At 36.7% G+C, this 18,614-nt stretch overlaps 3 protein-coding genes across 3 annotated transcripts in view; 2 read left to right on the top strand and 1 right to left on the bottom strand.

Moving 5' to 3' along the window:
* Positions 1-1,549: 1,549 nt before the first annotated feature.
* Positions 1,550-9,833, top strand: dpp4 (dipeptidyl-peptidase 4). Its single transcript, XM_055164375.1, has 26 exons — positions 1,550-1,781; positions 1,879-1,966; positions 2,349-2,444; positions 2,550-2,641; positions 2,736-2,810; positions 2,878-2,930; positions 3,145-3,208; positions 3,306-3,426; positions 3,796-3,950; positions 4,032-4,129; positions 4,634-4,763; positions 5,826-5,864; positions 5,932-6,030; positions 6,787-6,857; positions 6,943-7,002; positions 7,089-7,198; positions 7,293-7,337; positions 7,412-7,504; positions 7,586-7,655; positions 7,972-8,166; positions 8,300-8,354; positions 8,429-8,528; positions 8,610-8,668; positions 8,750-8,822; positions 9,349-9,422; positions 9,535-9,833. Exons 1-26 carry the CDS (start codon positions 1,779-1,781, stop codon positions 9,625-9,627), a joined length of 2,211 nt encoding a protein of 736 aa, XP_055020350.1. The 5' UTR covers positions 1,550-1,778; the 3' UTR covers positions 9,628-9,833.
* A 980-nt stretch (positions 9,834-10,813) lies between these two features.
* Positions 10,814-14,552, top strand: LOC110153305 (glucagon-1-like). Its single transcript, XM_020917189.2, has 6 exons — positions 10,814-10,947; positions 11,018-11,121; positions 12,175-12,330; positions 13,566-13,682; positions 14,316-14,453; positions 14,528-14,552. The coding sequence occupies exons 2-6, from the start codon at positions 11,024-11,026 to the stop codon at positions 14,550-14,552; spliced, it is 534 nt and encodes a 177-aa protein (XP_020772848.1). The 5' UTR covers positions 10,814-10,947; positions 11,018-11,023.
* Positions 14,553-16,867: 2,315 nt separating this feature from the next.
* LOC110153209 (sodium-driven chloride bicarbonate exchanger-like) overlaps positions 16,868-18,614 on the bottom strand; it is a 32,850-nt gene continuing 31,103 nt past the window's right edge. Inside the window, exon 27 of the mRNA XM_055164882.1 lies at positions 16,868-17,795. Coding sequence (XP_055020857.1) covers positions 17,723-17,795 — 73 coding nt within the window. The 3' untranslated portion in view covers positions 16,868-17,722. The remainder of the gene's footprint in view (positions 17,796-18,614) is intronic.

Here is an 18,614-nt window from a genome sequence, read left to right as displayed (position 1 = left end):
TTACTCAACTTCAATGTATAAAAAATCCAAATAAAATACAATTCTTAATACTCTTGGTATTAGTGGATCACTACGTTGCCTGACACACTCTTGTAAAAACGTTTATCTGAATGAGTTTTAATTAGGTGAAATAAAAGGTTAAAAAAAAAAAAAAAAAAAAAAGACACAATTTAACAACAACGTGTAAGATTTTGAGTCATTAATTAACCCAGAGTCAGACTAGTTCACATTCATTGAGCTACACGTGCCCTTTGTCCTTTAACCTGCACACTACTTAAAAGCTAGCCAAAAGCCCCATTACAACACAGAGGTGTTTAATACAAGCATTTGGTCTGGAATTTGGCCCACCATCTTTGTTTATGGCCATGAATAAACAAGGAAGAGCTGAGAGGAAGTGGTGCCAAGCGAAGATCCTCAAATATCCAGCATCTCCTGCAGGATTTGCTGTTCTGTTACATTTAATCTGTCGCTTAATTGTACATGGTAACACTTATTCTGAAAACTAATAGGTGTCATAAAATATTGTTGTATTACACTATCTGTTTATTTATTTTAAGGATAATGGATTTTTATTTTTTTTTTTTTCTTCAGACAACCATCCTGCATTAGGGAAGATGACCACTGTCTATTTGTTTGCTGAGGATGTCCGGAGTGCACAATATCATGTCTATTCGCCATAAAGAATGAGCGAGTGCTGTATTTGTCCAGCTTTTAACAGGCTTTTAGCATGCAGTGTCACCGCTAACCACTTAACATGTGTGTGTGAACAGGGAGGCGGACAGAGACTAAAATAGACCAGACTCATCTTCTTCTCCAAACTATTCCTGCACCAACTGGTCCCAAATACACTCTGCTATTCTTACCTATGACATGTGCACATGACACAGTTCCCACACCAGGGGGTCATAACTATATTATTAGTGTAAGTTTGTGTCAATACATTACACACTGACTGTAACTTATGTAACGTTTTTAATAGCCCTTGCCTTGGCTGTGTATCTCTCTGGTCTTGAATGGCTTTTTGCTGTTCTTTCTTTTTGGCTCTGATGGCTCTACATGCACACCAAAATCTGATTATTAGTGTCTGGTTTCTGGACATTTAAGATTGCCTGATGTGAGTAAACAGAGGGACTATGATCACAAAGAAATCTGATGAGTTTGCTGTTTACAAGGCATTTGAATAGTCTTGACTATTACTTTAAACTATAACTTCAGAAATTTGATAATACTCTGATTTAGTGCGTGCATGCCACTGATTGCCACATTATGGTAGTGAGAAATATCTTTTGACTCACAATATATAAAATAATATAATATTATCGACTTTTATGTCTGTTTTTTCATTCATGTAAATAGGTATGGTAATAAACCAGGTTAATGTATATAATTATACCTGCATTTTATACTATCGATTGCTCTTAAAATTATGGCATCACGTGAGGTCTATTATAAGTTAATTAAGTGACACTGTTCGTAGGACTATGCGCCAGTAGGCTATAACTACACAGATATACGCACGTGTGTCTGTTTGATGAATGAGGATCAGCCAGTATACTGAGACGCAGTTTGGGGAACCACACACTTCCTTAAGCTTGACAGCTCGGCTTTGTGCTAAAAGTCGGCGAACTTTACTCCGTTTGCAGCGCTTTTATTGTGTCACCTTTGAAACTTGAGCTGAGATAACATTTAACTGGAAAGCCCGTGAGAGGCATAACTCAAGTGTCGTACAGTTATCCATCGGACGCGTAAGGGATTTACTCCTCACGTACAGCAGGAAAATGGTTTGTTACGCATGCTTCATATTGACAATATTGCCTAATTGTGACGCTGTGATACCGAGCGCTGCACTTTTGTAACATCTTACTTTACGTTTCTCAGGTTTCCATCGGTAAAATTGTGCTTGGAGTCTTGAGTGTGGCGGTAGTAGTCATCTTAATTGTGGTGCCCACTGTTATATTTTTAAACGGTGAGCCCTAAATGCATGATTCTTTCGTCCACTTGATTGTTTATGCGCACGGACTGCGTAATTACGCATGCCACTTAAACGCACACCTGTGAATACACATGCTTTTAAACAGGAATCAAACCAAAAAAAACAGTTGTGGAAATTATTTTATGGTTTACATCACTGTGTTTACGTCACTACCCTAAGGAAAGTTGTAAAGTAGTTATTTTCAGTGAGTTTTTATGCAGTGCCCTGATGTGCTCTTTTAATTACGCACGGTGACGTAGAAAATCTTCCACTTGATGATGCTCATGATGTGCGCTTTATCTGTATGCTTTATGATTATGATGGGCTTGTAAGAGCCAGGTTCTCAGTGGAATATTTAACCTGTTTTTCTTCAAAGACGGAGAAGAAGGTGAAGGACAGAAGTTCTTCTCTTTGGAGGATGTCTTCAACAGTTCCCTGAAACCCAAGTCCTACAACATGAGGTGGATCTCAGGTCTGCTCTGTAAAAACACACAAATCCTGCACACAAAATCCAAGGTGCCATCTTTTGCATCTCATTCATGTTTGTTGTGTAAATATATTCTCCTCTCACCTGTAGATACCGAATACCTCCACAAATCCGATGGCTCTGTATATCTGCACAACCCCAGCACTTCTCAAAACACACTGTTCCTGGGCAAAGAGATGTTTGTGAGTAATCCCAAAACACATGATAAAGAATAACAGATAACGAATTTGAGTGGAACAACTCACTAAGCATATGTGTACATTCTTTTCCACACAGGAACAAATGAATGCATATGATTACCAGTTGTCTGCAGATCGGAAATATGTGGCATTTATGAGTAACTATAGCAAGGTACTTCCCCATTCAAAGTTCTCATCACAAATCCTCTTCATATTTATATATTATTTTGTCCTTATAGTTGTGGAGACACTCTTTCACCGCAACATATTCTTTGTACAATCTTGAAAAAAGGTAAGTGCATAAAAATCGAAATAAAGATAATCTAGAGTCAAACTTTACTCATCCACAAGGGAAATTATTTGGACACAGTAGCTCACACATCACAATATATTGTATTAACAAAGAGCACAAATATAAATTGCAATTATAAATTCAAAACAAGCAGCAAAAATAAGGCACAATTTATTATTTACTTGTATTGAATTTCTGTATTTTGACTCCTCAGGCAGCTCTTGTCCAGTATTCACCAAGTCCAGTTCTTTGCCTGGTCGCCCGAAGGACACAAACTGGTATGTTTCAAGTCAAGTGTAATAAGTAAAAGATTTGAAGTGGGTTTCACCATTCACTGGTGAATACAAATATGCATGTTTTTGTTGAAATTCACAGGCCTATGTGTTGAGCAATGATGTGTTTATAAAGACAAGCCCTGAGTTGGCTTCAGAGAGAGTCACATATAATGGAAAAGAGAATGAAATTTTCAATGGTATTCCAGACTGGGTGTATGAAGGTAAGGTTCCCACTAAAATGTGTATTAACTACCCTAAACCAGACCAACAATTATCCACATTTTAAATATATTTCCTAAGTTTGGAAAAGTGGCTATACATTACTGGGTGACTGGAAGAAAATACCACAATTTCCCAAGTAGAATTTGAGAGCATATTTGGAAAAAATAAGGAGTCGTTTTTGAGTAGCTTTATAGTCAGGATGTGGTTAGTTCCTGTTCAGCCCCTTCACACAGCATTACAAGCTAGAATACTGCTGGGTGGTGAAAAGATTGAATAGACTTACTAGACCTTCTATTTGCTAACATTTTAAAGCTGAATTTCTGTCCTGATTCCATAGCTAAATCACTTTAATGGATTTTCTTTTGCAGAGGAGATGTTCTCATCCAATCAGGGCTTATGGTGGTCTCCTGGAGGGAAGTTTGTGGCGTATGCCCATTTCAATGACTCCATCGTCCCTCACATTGAGTACACCTGGTTTGGAGATAAACAGTATCCAAGCACTGTCTCCATTCCTTATCCTAAAGTAAGATAATTTACCGTCTGGAGATATTTCCTGGCATTACTGACACTTTAATTAAGCTAATCCGGTCTATAACATTTTCAGGCAGGTGCCACCAACCCCACTGTGAAGCTGTTTGTTGTTGAGGCTAATAATGTGACCCAAATCACTGAGGTGGTCATCCCGGGTGTGTATGCTTCCAGGTACACCATAGTACTATTAAAGATCCTCTATTGATTTTTGAATGTTGTTACCTCCTCAAAAACATACCTGGAGTTGTGTTTTAGTAACCCTTTATTATTAGTCTGTCCACATCTCTAAAACTCAAAATGCTCTGCTCCACTTCGCGATGTCATCAAGCTGTAGTTTTCTTTTAGTTCAATAGAGATGGACAATTCCAGAGTGTAAATCATCCAAATGTTTCTACCGAAGGTGTCTGAAGTTTCAAAACACAGTGGAGCACTTCCTGTATTGCCACATGACATCACAAGGTGGAACAGAGTGTTTTCAGTTTGAGAGAAGAACTCAGCCATGCAGGATTTTTTGTGTTAAAAATGTGTGAATGAAACAAAAAACAACTGCAGGTATGTTTTTGATGAGGAAACACCATTATAGCATACTGTAGATCAGAAAATAGTCTAATAAGGCTCCTTTAACTACCCTCTTATAAAACAACTGTTGTCACTAATTGTGCTTTAACCTTTTAGTGACCATTACCTAGCCACGGTCACTTGGGCCACAGATGAACGAATAGCTGTTCAATGGCAAAAAAGAACCCAATGCCACGTCATGCTGCAGATATACAACTATACTGGAGGCAACTGGGAGCCTTTCGAGGTAAGAGCATGTGATAAGCAGATAGGAGAAAGATGGATTCCTCAGTAAAAGCAGTTAAAGAGACTCAAGATTTATGCATTTACGGTCCACACAAATCACAGGGACAGCTGCTAAACCAGGGGTAGTTTTACTGCAACAGAAAAGATAGGGAGGTGTTATAGATAAGTTTATTTGTTCTTAGCTAAAGCCATATTCAGGATTCCTCTCAAGAAAATATTGGATTTTAGGTTTGTTCTACCGATTGTGAACTATTGATTTATATGACTGTGTGACATCATTTGGTGATTAAATTGTCGATCACAGATTACAGATAAGGTGGACACTGTCTTTTTAACATAGAATGACCTTGCTTGATGACAGAACAAACAGGTGGTGATATGTGATTGTGTTTAGTATGAGTTTATCATGTGAAGACCATCCAAATCCTCATGTGACAGGTCTACTGTGATAAGCTAAAAGATAGCTAAATCATGGAGTGTCCCATGATTCAAGAACTGATACTGTAAGATGTAACTATAAGTTGTTTTTTATTATGCAAAATTGACTCTTGTGTGCTTTAATCCATACTAGAATGTGATTACTTCACCAAAAACATACCCAGAGTTGTGTTTGTTTCATTCACGCATACTTTGAGTAACCCTTTATGTTTGCCTTTTATGTCTGTTGACATCCCTAAAGCTCAAAATGCTCTGTGAGCATTGTGATGTCATGAAGTGGTAGTTTTCATGTTAACAGCTTATTCAATATATTCTAATGAAGGTGAATGTAGTTTAAAAAAACACTGTGGAGCACTTCTTCTATTACCACATGATATCACAAGGTGGAATAGAGTGTTCTCTGTTTGAGAGAAGAACTCAGCATAAATATGCAGCGTTTGTGCTTTAAGTATGTTTGGATGAACCAAAACACAACTCCAGGTATGACTCTGATGAGGAAATTATATTATAACATAGATCAGAAAACTGTGTTATATGGGCCCTTTAAGAAATTAAGGCACATTGTAATGTTTGTCCCCCATCAAGCTGAGCATTTACACATATTTCAATCTTCTCTTTTTCTCAGCACATGGAGATTATCAGTTCCACAGGCTGGGTCGGACGGGTACAGTATGCCTCATGTTTGGTTTTCATGTATGAAGGCTGTGGCCTTATACATGTGCTGTGTGCAGTTCTCCCCCTCAGAGCCCGTGTTTGCTCCAGACAAGATAACCTACTACCTGATCATGAGCGACAAGCAGAAATACAAGCACATCCACCGTGTTAAAGGGGTAAGCTAACTGAGGCGTATTCAGGGTATACAGTCTGTGACTTTTTATGTTAGGGACACCATGTCATGTACCACAGCAATGACCCTAATTCACATTCTTGAAGTTGAAACCCATGGATATAAGCACAAACTTTGACCAGTAGTGATAACCCAAAACTCACATTTTGACAAGGTCCAAGATCTAAGATTTTAATTAAAGGGACTATATTATGCATAACTGATTCTTATGAGCATTAGCTCATGTTGTTATATTGTTTCCTCCTCAAAAACATACCCGGAGTTGTGTTTTGTTTCACACATGTTTGAGTAATCTTTCATTATTAGTCTCCAAAGCTCAAAATGCTCTGTTCCACCTTGTGATGAAATGTAGAGGTATTTTTCAAGTTAACAGCAACCTTTTACCTTTAGTTCAGTGTAGGCTGGCAACTCCAGGGCTGGAATTATCCAGATGGTTCTAGTAAAGGATATGGAGAACACAGTGGAGCATTTCCTGTATTACCACATGACAACACAAGATGGAACAGAGTGTTTTCAGTCCGAGAAAAGAACTCAGCCTAAATGTGCAGGATTTGTGTGTTAAACGTGTGAATGAAACAAAACACTGCAATTATATTTTGATGAGAAAACATCAGAAAAAATAGCGTAATACGGGACCTTTAATGTACTTTAAAATTACTATACTATACTTACTTTTCTGAGAGTCCACTACCTGCTTGTTACCGTATTCTTCCTAATGTTATTGCCTTGCATTATACAGGGTGTTCCTGAACCAATCACTTCTGGAGAATGGGAGGTCATCAGTATTGTCTTAGTGAATGAAGACAGTGTGTAAGTGTCAACATTATGTGATCATACATTTTATTAATAAAAACTCCTTTAAGGACTACTCAAAATGACATGGGCTTTTCAATAGATACTTTGTCAGTAATCAGCACGAGAACAAGCCTGGAGGAAGGAATGTCTATAGATATACGTAAGTGCAATTTTATTTATTTATTTATTTATTTTTATTTCTTAGAATCCTTGGATTTTGATTTTCTTCTACTCTGTCTGTTTCAGTTGGAGCGGAAATACCAATGTAATATCGTGTCTTACCTGTCAGTCAGATTGTCTCTATAACTCTGTGTACATGAGCTCAAACGCCTCCTTTTACAGGCTGAGCTGCAATGGTTAGTGTTTTGACATGCTAATTTTGGATTGTTAATATTATATACATATCATTTTAAAATATAATGGTTTACATATTACTTATTCATAATGCAGGACCTGGGATCCCACAGCATTTTCTAATGACTAAGGAAGGAGTTCGTAAGTAATGAATGAGTTACAAAATGTGCAATGCTGGTTGTTTTAAAAATGATTTTGTATTTTGAATTTTGTAGAGACTCTGGAGAATAACACAGCATTTGCCAAAGAAATTGCCACTATTCAGATGCCCACAGAGCGTAGAGGAACTATTAAAATCGATGGATTTGGTAAGTGAGGTTGTGAATTGGTTTGACTGAAAAGTAAAAAAAAAAAAAATAGATAAAAGTAAAATGTTTTGTGTGTTGCAGATCTATGGTACAAGATGTTGTTACCTCCAGGCTTCGATGAGAAGAAGACGTATCCCCTTCTCATTGATGTGTAAGATAAGATAAGATAGAAAGACAACAATTGAATAGGAAACTTTTACAATATCATAATGGAAATCTCTTGGATTTATAATGCAATTGGTAGTTGCAGTAGAAAGGGTAAAACAAGGACAGGGAACTACATAGACCTTTGCTCCTTTTCAACGTGAAGAAGTAGCCAAAAAATTTACTTGACATACAAACATTACTGCCATATTAGATTGCCAAAAAGTAAATCATAATTAAGATAAGATTAAAATTAAATGCCATAAATTCTTCAGTGAAGTTTATAGCAGGTTAATACCCTCCCTAATGTGTTTTGTTTATAGATACGCAGGCCCATGCAGTCAGAAAGTGGACTACATCTACAGACTGAACTGGGCCACCTACTTGGCCAGCACCGAAAAAATCATTGTGGCCAGTTTCGATGGGAGAGGAAGTGGTTACCAAGGCGACGAGATAATGCATAAACTCTATCAACGTCTAGGAACCTATGAGGTGGAAGATCAGATAACAGCGGCCAAGTAAGGAAAAACGTGGCTTGAGTATTTCCAGGAAACGCTCCCTTGCTCTAAAACTGGATTCCTGTTGTTTTTTGTGGGAGGCAGGAAGTTGTGGCTAATTATCGTGCTGAGCTAACAATGTCTTGTGTATTAGGGAATTCATCAAAATGGGCTTCATTGACAAGGAGAGGGTGGCTATTTGGGGTTGGGTATGTTTAAAAAGAAAACATTATTCAAATAAGAAAAAAATAATTATTATAATCCTAATGATGTTGTATTTCAGTCCTATGGGGGCTATGTCACTTCGATGGTGCTGGGGGCAGGAAGTGGGGTATTCAAATGTGGAATGGCTGTGGCTCCAGTCTCCAAATGGGAATACTATGGTGAGAATTCCTTTCAATAGCATTTGGTATTATTAGTAGAATATTTGGAAGTACATATTTTTTATGTTTTATTTTTTTCAGATTCTATCTACACTGAGCGCTACATGAAACCTCCTCACTTGAATCAAGATGCATATGATGTAATTAAGACTGTTACTTTAAAAAAAATAAAAATTATGTATCTATATTCTATTATATATCACACTCTCTTTCATTTTTAGAACTCAACCGTCATAGCCAGAGCGAAAAACTTCCACTCAGTTCAGTATTTGCTGGTTCATGGGACAGCTGACGGTAATATACTCTCAAATGTTAATGATTTTCACTTTACGCTTTACATGACACAAAATTGTCTATTGTTCGCTTTTAGCCATGTTATAATGTTCTTACCTTAACATACCTGGAGTTATGTTTTGTTTCATTCACACATGTCTGAGTGACCCTATTATACATCTCCAAAGCTCTAAATGCTCAGTTTCACCTTGTGATGTCATGAAACTGTTTTCGATTTAACAGCTAACTTTAGTTCAGTAGAGATTGGCTGAGCTGAAATTAGCCAAATGATTCTAACGAAGGTGTATGGAGTTTAAAAACACAGTGGAGCACTTCCTGTTTTACCATATGACATCACAGCTGGGAGTATTTTCTGTTTGAGAGAAGAACTCAGCCTAACTATGCAGGGTTTGTGTGTTAAACATGTGTGAATGAAACAAAACACAACTCTAGGTAAGTTTTAATGAGGAAACAACTTTATAACATAGATCAGAAAACAGCACAATATGGGCCCTTTAATAAAACAAACTTTACCTTATTTTTGTAGACAATGTGCACTTCCAGCAGGCTGCAGAGATCTCTGAAGCTTTAGTGGAGGAGCAGGTGGACTTTGAATCCATGGTGAGTCAGAAGGAACTATTATTTAGTTTGTATCAGAGTTCATAAACTCAGTCCATAAACTCCAACTATCATGAAACTCAAGGATAATTGTTTCTTTTGTATGTTTTTTTAGTGGTACACAGATAAAGACCACAGCCTACAAGGGGCAGCCAACCAGCACGTGTACACGCATATGAGCCATTTCCTACTCAGGTGTTTCGCATAGTAGTTTCTTTTATAAATTTATTTTCTCTGGAAATTTCCATAAAGTTCCAACTTGGTATTATATTACTTTTGCATTTGTTATCTAAAATCATATATGAGTTTGTGATTTAACTTGTAAATTCTATCTGTCGACACTGTACTGTACTTGTTTACTATTGTGTAAATTATGACTAAAATACGTAAGTTATTCTATTACATAAATTCATTTTCCACTGGTAATTGTTTTTTGTTTTTTGCTATTAATAAACTTTCAATGTTGTGATAGAACGTTTTATACTTAATTCTTCTTTTCGAACAACAACTATGAGCCTATGGCAGGAACAACTTGGACCAGTTACTTGCTCTTAAAGGGCCAATATTATGCTATTTCTGATCTATGTTATAATGTTGTTTCATCAAAAACATATCTGGAGTTGTGTTGTGTTTCATTCATACATGTCTAACACTCAAACCCTGCATATTTCAGCTGAGATGCTTCTCTCAAACAGTAAACACTCTGTTCCACCTTGTGCGTCATGAGGTAATACAGTAAATGTAATAATTTTAGCCCTGGAATTGCCAAGCTTTACTAAACAAAAGGTAAAAGGTAGCTGTTAACTTGAAAACTACCACGTCATGACATCACAAGACAGAACAGAACATTTTGAGCTTTGGACTTAAAGACAGACTAATCATGCAGGATTACTCAAACATGAATGAAAGAAACAAAACACAACTCGGGGTATGTTTTTGATGAGATAGTAACATCAGAACATGACTTAATACTCGCAGGAGTCAATTTTGAGTAATATAGAAACTTAAATAAACTTTAAATGTTGTGATAGAAGCTTTTATCCTTCATTCTTCTTCTAAACCAGCAGCTATGGGCCTATGGCAGGAACAGCTTGGACCAGTTAACGTCAGTATAAGATTATTGCTCAGTGTTGTCCGGTGTAAATGCAGATGTGAGTGAAGTTAATTGATCTGTCTTTATTGGGGCTTGTAAAACAGCGATAACGGGGCGATTTTCTCACATTTTAGAGCTGAACAGGCAGTGTCCACATATGACTCAGTGCCAATATGACAGTAGCCATTGGAGCATCTTCCGTAGCCTTGTATTTACCAGGATGAGCTGCTGTTTGATGTCTTTAACACTTCGGTAACGCCTGATCACCATTCTCACTTTAGGCTCGTGTGCACTGGCCTATATCTAATGCCCTGAGAGGTAACAGGTGGGACCCCCCCCTCCCTTCACACTATTTAAAAGACTGCATTAACCACGAATGGCTAGAAACGGACAGCAGCGTCAAGCAGAGGATCCACTAAGGTTTGCCATCAACAGGTAAGTTTTACAAGTGGGGTTTTAAATAGAGGTAACTTTGGTTTTTACTTTGTTCATGTTTTTGGTGCAGGTCACAATGAAAAGCAGCTATCTCCTCAGTGGTATCCTCCTCGCCCTGTGTTTAGTCCAGAGAAGCTGGCAAGCCGCTCTACAAGAACCTGACAACGCCATGAGGTACAAATTCAATATTGTCTAAAGTTGTTATGGAGAAAAAAAGGAACATTTTGTAAAAAAGATAAAGAGATATCAAATTACTCTCTATTCCAAAGAGCTGTAGGACACTGTTTTTTATTATTCTTATTTTTGCTTTTTTAATGTAATTGTTTTTAACTTTAATAAAACCAACCAGCTTAGACTGAGAATCTACTTCCACTATTCAGTTGTCACTATCAACTACACCTATCTATTGACTTAGCTTTTAACCTAATAATTGTGTTTTATTTTAAACACTTTATCTTTTGGCATAGTTACTTTATGATACTGAATTTCCATGTTGATAATGTAATCATATTTATTTGAAATGCAGAATAGCAAGTTAAACAAGCAATTCCATGATAAAGAATTGGACCTGACGTAAAACAAATATAAAATCAATTGGACTGATAAGAGGTTAGATTTTGATTTTCCTTCAGTGTCTATAAAGTATCTATCTAAAACACATTAATCATATTATACTTGTTACATTTAACCATACAGAAATGCATATATAAGGCATTAGGGTTATTTAACTTTTTTTTCTTTTAAATTGTGAAATTATACAACAAAAACAAACATAGACAAAAAAACAAAACCCTCCCACACTCCAACCATCTTTCCACACTCAACACAAAACTGCACAAAAACCACTAAACAAACATCAAAAGTCAGTCATGTTCAGCCCTGTCAAAATGTTCAGGGTTATTTAACTTATATTAAAGGTGCAATGCATAACTTTTCTGTTAGAGGGTCCGTCACCTGCTTGTCTCCATAAGAAGTTATTGCTTTGCCAAGAATGTGGTTAGAGGTGGTTTGTGGTGAGACGTGGAGAGGTTTTAAGCAATAAGAACGCCCCTAACTGAATAAATATAAGACAGATGTTTAGTTTAATGACATACTGTGGAACATTTCAGAGAAGACCAATAAGATTTCCATGGAGACAAAATGGTAGTGGACCCCACGCCATTTTGTTTTACTTTTATTTATAATCATATGTTGTGATTACTGATATCATTTGTTGTGTTTCTGCAGTTTTGAAGCAGAGGAGACTTTGGAGGAGGAGCCCAGAGAGGTGTCCAACTTGAAGAGACATTCAGAGGGGACATTTTCCAATGACTACAGCAAATACCTGGAGGATAGAAAGGCCCAGGACTTTGTGAGATGGCTAATGAACAACAAGCGCAGCAGGTAAGTACCTCCATCTCATCCTGTATCATCTCATCCAGTGGTGGATGAAGTACTCAGTTTTGTTACTAAAAGTACAGATACAGTGGCGAAAAATTACTCAAGTAAAAGTTAAAGTATCACATGAAAAAATCGACTTAAGTAAAAGTACAGATACAGAGGCCAGAAGTATCAGTATGACAAAATAGGTAAAAGTATGTACCCGTTTAAAAATGTAAAATCAGAAGTATTTCACACATATTTTGATCAAATATTGTCCGGTTCAAAAATGCAGTGGGGTAGAAGTAAAAGTTAAGAGTACCCACTGTAAAATGTACTTAAATAAAGTACAGATACCTAAAAATTCTACTTAGTACAGTACTTTACTATATCTACTTCGTTACCTTCCACCACGGTATATTTGTAATCTAGGCCTGTCAATAACAGAAGTCCTATATATTACTGTAGAAAATATTATAAACTATAAACTATCTGCTAGAAATAACTCAGTAAAATGTGATAATGTTGGTACATTTTTCTAAATTAAACACATTTTTAATTACATGAGCTGTGATAGATGAATAGTGTAATGAAAATAATTAGTAGGGAATATCAATAATGAGTCATACATGCACATTTCTTGGGCTTCTATATAGCTCAAAAGTTGTTACCAAAAAAAAGTTCCCCATTAGTGCAAATAAAATGTATGCACCCTGAAATCTGAGTATAAAATAATATTGTTAATCTTGCTTATATTGAACCATTTAGTAATTCTATTTATAAACTTACTTCATTACAATCTAAGTACACTGGAGTACTTCATAATGCAAAATATTACTGTCATAGTCTTGTAGAGATGTGGTAATTATTTGGCTCGCCATATCTTAACAGTTATAAAAATAAGAAAATGTTCCCCACTAGTGCATAGAAAAGATACTTAATACAATAAAATCTGAGCTCAAAATTATATTGTTAATCTCTCATTATTGTCTAGCAGAGAAACTGTTATAATGTGACTCCATTTAGCTCAAAATAAATAAATATGGAAAAATTCCCTATTAATGTAAATAAAATGTAGGCAACATCTCTCATTAACAAATTATAATACTTAATTCTTTACCATCCAAAGTACATTGGTAAGAGAAAGATAAAAACACCGAATCATATAGATAAAAAGTTAAACATTAAAAGCCATTCTAAATACATGTGTCATGAGTTTTTAGTTTAGTAGCTGATAATGGACAATACTGTGATTTTAGTCTTGCAGAGAAGAGGCACGCAGATGGGACCTTCACCAGTGACGTCAGCTCCTACCTCAAGGATCAGGCCATAAAGGACTTCGTAGCCAGACTCAAGTCGGGACAGATCCGAAGAGAGTAGGCGGTCTCCCTCTCTCCCTCTACATTTAAAGCTCCACCAATGACCGGCAAAAACAGACTGTGATTCTATGGGGAAAACTCCTGCTCCTTTTTGTGCTTTTTTTTCCTGCCACTTTTCTGCTTTTACCTTTATATTGTGCTTGTGCTGAAATAAATCAACAAAACTTTTTCTCTGATTGCCTTTCTAATCATTTGAAATAAATCTTAAAGGTGCACTGTGAAACTTTTGTGGTGGAGGGTCCGTCACCAGCTTGTCTTCATGGAGATGTTATTGCTTTGTTAGGTATGTTCTCCAGTATGTCGTTAAGCATATCTAATTCCATGGTAACAGGTAAGTAAAGGTACCAGGTCAGATCTGTGGAGGTGTTACCCAATACACATTTTGCATTAAACTTATGAGCAGCAGTAAGATTTAAGTTTAATGTCACAATAGAAAACAACCAAGGCAAAGCAATATCATCTCCATGGCGACAAGCAAGTGGCAAATCCTCCGACACAAAAGTTACACAGTGCACCTTTAAACTTAAATAGAAATGTGACAAATCGAAAAATTAAAGCAGAATGCAGTTTGGAGCATCGTGGGCTGAGTCAGGGGCCCATGATGTTGACTTTGTGGCTGTGTACACATAGATCTGAAGGGGGCAGTAGCGAGCTCAGCAGGAGGCACGTGGACGGCAGTTTCACCAGCGACGTAAACAAGGTACTGGACTCCATGGCAGCCAAGGAGTACCTGTACTGGGTCATGACATCCAAGCCTTCAGGCGAGAGGTAAAGCCCAAAGATAGTTCAAACTCTATTAATCTAACTAGCTCAATAACGCTGTGGCATTTTCCCTGTTTCAGCAAGAAGAGCCAAGAGGACCAATGAGCGAGCTGGAGGAACCCTTACTGGAAAACAAGCCATACACTATGAATTAAAGCCAAACAATGCTATTTTAAAATGCAAAAAACACAGGAACTCTTCCATAGTGTGTAAGTTCAAATTGAATGTTTTTTTCTACAATTTTTAAATTATTTTCTATGCATGAAATAGGAACTAAAACACAAATCGTACTCAGGAAACACATGGTTTACTAATTATTTGCTCTGCATTAAACACGTTTTTCATTCAGTTCTTGTGTATGAATAATTTGTCACCCTTCATACTTTTTTCTATTTTAAATTAGAAGATTCTACAAACAAACACAAGTATTGATGTTCTGATTATCTAAAGGTTACACTGCCTGATTTCATTTCTTCTTTTGGTGTTTATTAGGGTTAGGGTTAGACTTTTTAGTTTGTTCTTTCAAAGTGCTCCAAAATAGTGAGGCTAGAATAAATACTGAGGCTATAATAACCCCATTAGATCCATCAGTTCCCATTGACTCAACAGGGTTTTGTTACAGTAATGGTATCAGCCATTTGGTATGATAATCTAATGATTCCCATCAAGGACACTGGCAGAAGCTCCTCCAAAAGTTCTCAAGATACAAACTGCTCACCCACGCCCTCCAGTGGAAGTATGGTCCAAAATCTACAGGGTTCACCAAAGAAACTTGAAAGTCGTAAGTTTGATATTTTTATGAGATTTTATGTGAACATCAAACCAAACTAAGAGCTAATAGTCCTGGAACCAGATTATTTTCCTACCTGTTCCCTACTATTATTTTTCATAAATGTACACCTCCAGACATTACGAGTTCAGGGTCTTCTGTTTCAACTGAGTCACAAAAGCCCTTTTGTGGGAGTCACCTTGGGCAAAATTAGATGAATTTGTTAAAAGTGCTGCTATAGTCACATCCAGTGTCACATAGTCTAGAAATGTGGAACAAAAGATACTGACATGATGAGGAACAATATTACCTTACAGGGGTTTATGTGTTTCTGTTTACAATTATTAAACATATGAGAACATCACATTCTCTAGAACAAGTCCACGAACAAATTGATTGTGACACGTCTGCATGGAATTACAGTTGCAGATATAAGTAGAAAGCCTCCCAAATTTTTCTGCTTCAAATCAAGCTGAAGGTGAACTCTGTGTCTCCAGTCGTTCACCTGTTGTAAATAATGTTCCACACCCAAAACCAGCAGATAGAATTCTCAGTCATTTGGCCATAGAATGCATGTGGGGCCTTTCCATGGGAAATTGGCAGATTTCAGGATAAAAATTCCACTTAACTTTCATGGATTTTATTCATGCTTGGCACAGCTCATGTTTATATATGAAATCGTATCAAAGTGAAATTTTAGTCTTGTATCTTTTAAAATGTTTGAGTTATCAAGGATTAAAAGGGGAGTGCAGTCAAAATCAGACCTAGAAGAAAATAACTTTGAATAAGTGTGAATAAAATCCATGAAAGTTAAGTTGAATTTTTATCCTGAAATATGAACACATATATGAAGTTGAACTGTTCTTCCATGCTAATGTGTCACAGTCAATTAGTTTGTGTAGAGGATTTGTTCCTGAAAAAGCTCATTTTCAACATAATTTTAAAATATATTAATAATATTTTGTATTGTTGCATTCCTCATCATGCCAGCATTCTTTCTTCCACATTTCGGGACTATGTGACACTAAATGTGACTATAGCAGCACTTTAAACATGCAATTAATAAGTTCATAATTATAATTTTGCCAAGAGTGGATCCCACAAAAGGACTTTTGTGGCCAAGTTGAAACAAAAGACCCTGAACTCGTACTAGCCCGAGGTGTGACTCATGAAAAATAATAGTGACAAAAAAAGGCATCAGAAATACTCTTGGTGGAGGGGGCTCGCTTCTGGACTATAAAAGCTGAATTGTTTTGTTATCTGGTACACAATAATGAAGAGGACATTATCAGTCTTCAGTCTTTATTTAAGCTCTCAGCCACTCACTCTCTCAATAAACAAACCACAATTAAACAACAGGTCTGAACTGATTTCTATACAGGTGAGTTAAAGTATTCAACAGAAGTCTACAGCTTGCACTAATTATTTTAAGGCAAAATTCCACACAGAAGTGGTCCAAAAATGGATATAGGTATTTTGACCCAATCTAATCAACTAAGCTATCAATTAGACAATGGAAAAGATAACATCTATAACAAAACCTGCCTTGACAGTGACAGTTAGTAAGATATTAGTAACATTTTACATGAATAAAATAGACTATATATTGTACATTGTTAAGTCTTCATTGTTTTTTTACATGTCACACCCTTCCCAGAAACAAGTATTATTGCATCTATAGAAGAAGTTCCTGCAAAGACAGCCATGGCTGTTTCACGTTGTGCAGGTGTTTAGCAATTCGCTTCCAATGCTAACCGACTAGGGATCATGTGGAAAAGGAGATTTTAAGTCCATAGATGACAAAAGAGTATACGCAGGCAGAAAACACTGAGCTTTTGACAGTCACCCTACAAGACTTAAAAGTAGCTGGAGATACTCAGAGTACCCAAACTATGCTGCCATGCTGTGAAGTGCTAACATCCAATGATCCTCCAAAAATATCACAAGGAATTTAAGGAGGAGTGGAAAATACTGGAATGATATGAGCGCTCACTATCACAAAAACATTGAAATATACAGAATATATAAATATACGTCCAAAAGTTTTGACTATATAGGATATCAGTGAAATTGTTACGCATTGGCAAAAGTTTTTAGTGTGAGGTGCAAAAAGGTCAAATACTGCGTGCGATGTCCACTCATTCGTGGGGTCTCTGTGGCAGGAGTTATAATATAAATATAAAAAACATACAAATACAAATAAAGTGTAAAATTTGATATTTTGAAATTATTGGCCCATTGATTCAGCAGCTCTATTTGGCCTTCTCTTTGCTGCTGGTTTGACTAAACATTGATATAGTTAAAAGAAACACTTATAATGCTCCTTTTGGTCATGTAATATATAAGACTTTACACAGAAGCGGCACACACATACATGACAATACACAGTGTAGCACAGTACGAAGGTGATTGAGTGGCACGGTATTTTTTTTTATGTGGCAGACAGCACAGTGGCACCACCAGCAAACCCTCCTCCTCTTCCTTCTCTTCTTCATCCTCCTCTTCCTCACAAACTCGTCTCCCTGTCCAAGCTCTTGTTATGTCTCCGCCGCTTGTGGCGCTTCCCACCGCCACTGGAACTGGTCCGGGACAAGACATAAATTAACTTTTAGACACAATATAAGTACACTACACTCTATAGTAAATTAGCATGCAGTCCTTAGATATTTGCACAAGCACAGGGATATAACAATAGCTGAATCTCGTGGTACAGTATTGCCAGAATTTACATCACAGTATGATAAATACTGCAGTATTACGGGATGATATGTTTTGTTTTTTTTTATTCATGGCCAATGCCGATACTGTGTGTTGGGCCAATAAGTAGGGCAGCTTTTTATTATTTTCCTCAAATTATGTATTTCAAAATTACTATATAAACTCACTCACATCACCAAAGAGAGCTGTGTACTAACATTTTGTGCAGTTATCTCTTTGAATTACGGTGTTAAAATAATACTGTGTGTACTTTTAGCCAGCAGATTGATCAAAACAAAATATTAGCCTGTGCTGGAGATTCAAGGCTGATAACTGCTTTGCACAAAAGTCCAAATATCGGCCCCGTATCTCTAATTGTGTATGGAGCTGGATAGTAGCTACTATTAAACACTAATATTCAGTCCACATCTTCTAAATCTGAATTTTTATTACAGTTATTGTTACATCCCAGTCAGACAAACATTAATTTAATCATTCTAATAACTATTTCACCTCTAACATTTAGCATGCATACTTTGCCATTGCTTACAAACATGCACTAGAAAAATCAAATCAAGCTACAAAATACCCTATTTCAAGGCTACGCCATGCAACAGTTCCTCAGCTAATATTAGTACAGCAACCAGTTCGTGCAGAGGGGAACGGGAAAAACTCACCTTTGGGATGAGAGCTGCTGAAAG

Source organism: Boleophthalmus pectinirostris, unplaced genomic scaffold (genome assembly GCF_026225935.1).
Source record: "Boleophthalmus pectinirostris isolate CB_2022bp ecotype Guang Dong unplaced genomic scaffold, ASM2622593v1 HiC_scaffold_11, whole genome shotgun sequence".
Classification (NCBI taxonomy): domain Eukaryota; kingdom Metazoa; phylum Chordata; class Actinopteri; order Gobiiformes; family Gobiidae; genus Boleophthalmus; species Boleophthalmus pectinirostris.
Note: the sequence above shows the minus strand (reverse complement) of the source record. Positions and strands in the feature narration are given on the sequence as shown.

Coding starts and splice junctions, on each gene's coding strand:
- dpp4 (XM_055164375.1), top strand. Junction 7,656..7,971: donor TATCCCCTTCTCATTGATGT/GTAAGATAAGAT, acceptor TTTTGTTTATAG/ATACGCAGGCCCATGCAGTC. Junction 8,355..8,428: donor GGGTGGCTATTTGGGGTTGG/GTATGTTTAAAA, acceptor GTTGTATTTCAG/TCCTATGGGGGCTATGTCAC.
- LOC110153305 (XM_020917189.2), top strand. CDS start 11,024: ATGAAAAGCAGCTATCTCCTCAGTGGTATCCTCCTCGCCCTGTGTTTA. Junction 11,122..12,174: donor GAACCTGACAACGCCATGAG/GTACAAATTCAA, acceptor GTGTTTCTGCAG/TTTTGAAGCAGAGGAGACTT. Junction 14,454..14,527: donor TCCAAGCCTTCAGGCGAGAG/GTAAAGCCCAAA, acceptor TCCCTGTTTCAG/CAAGAAGAGCCAAGAGGACC.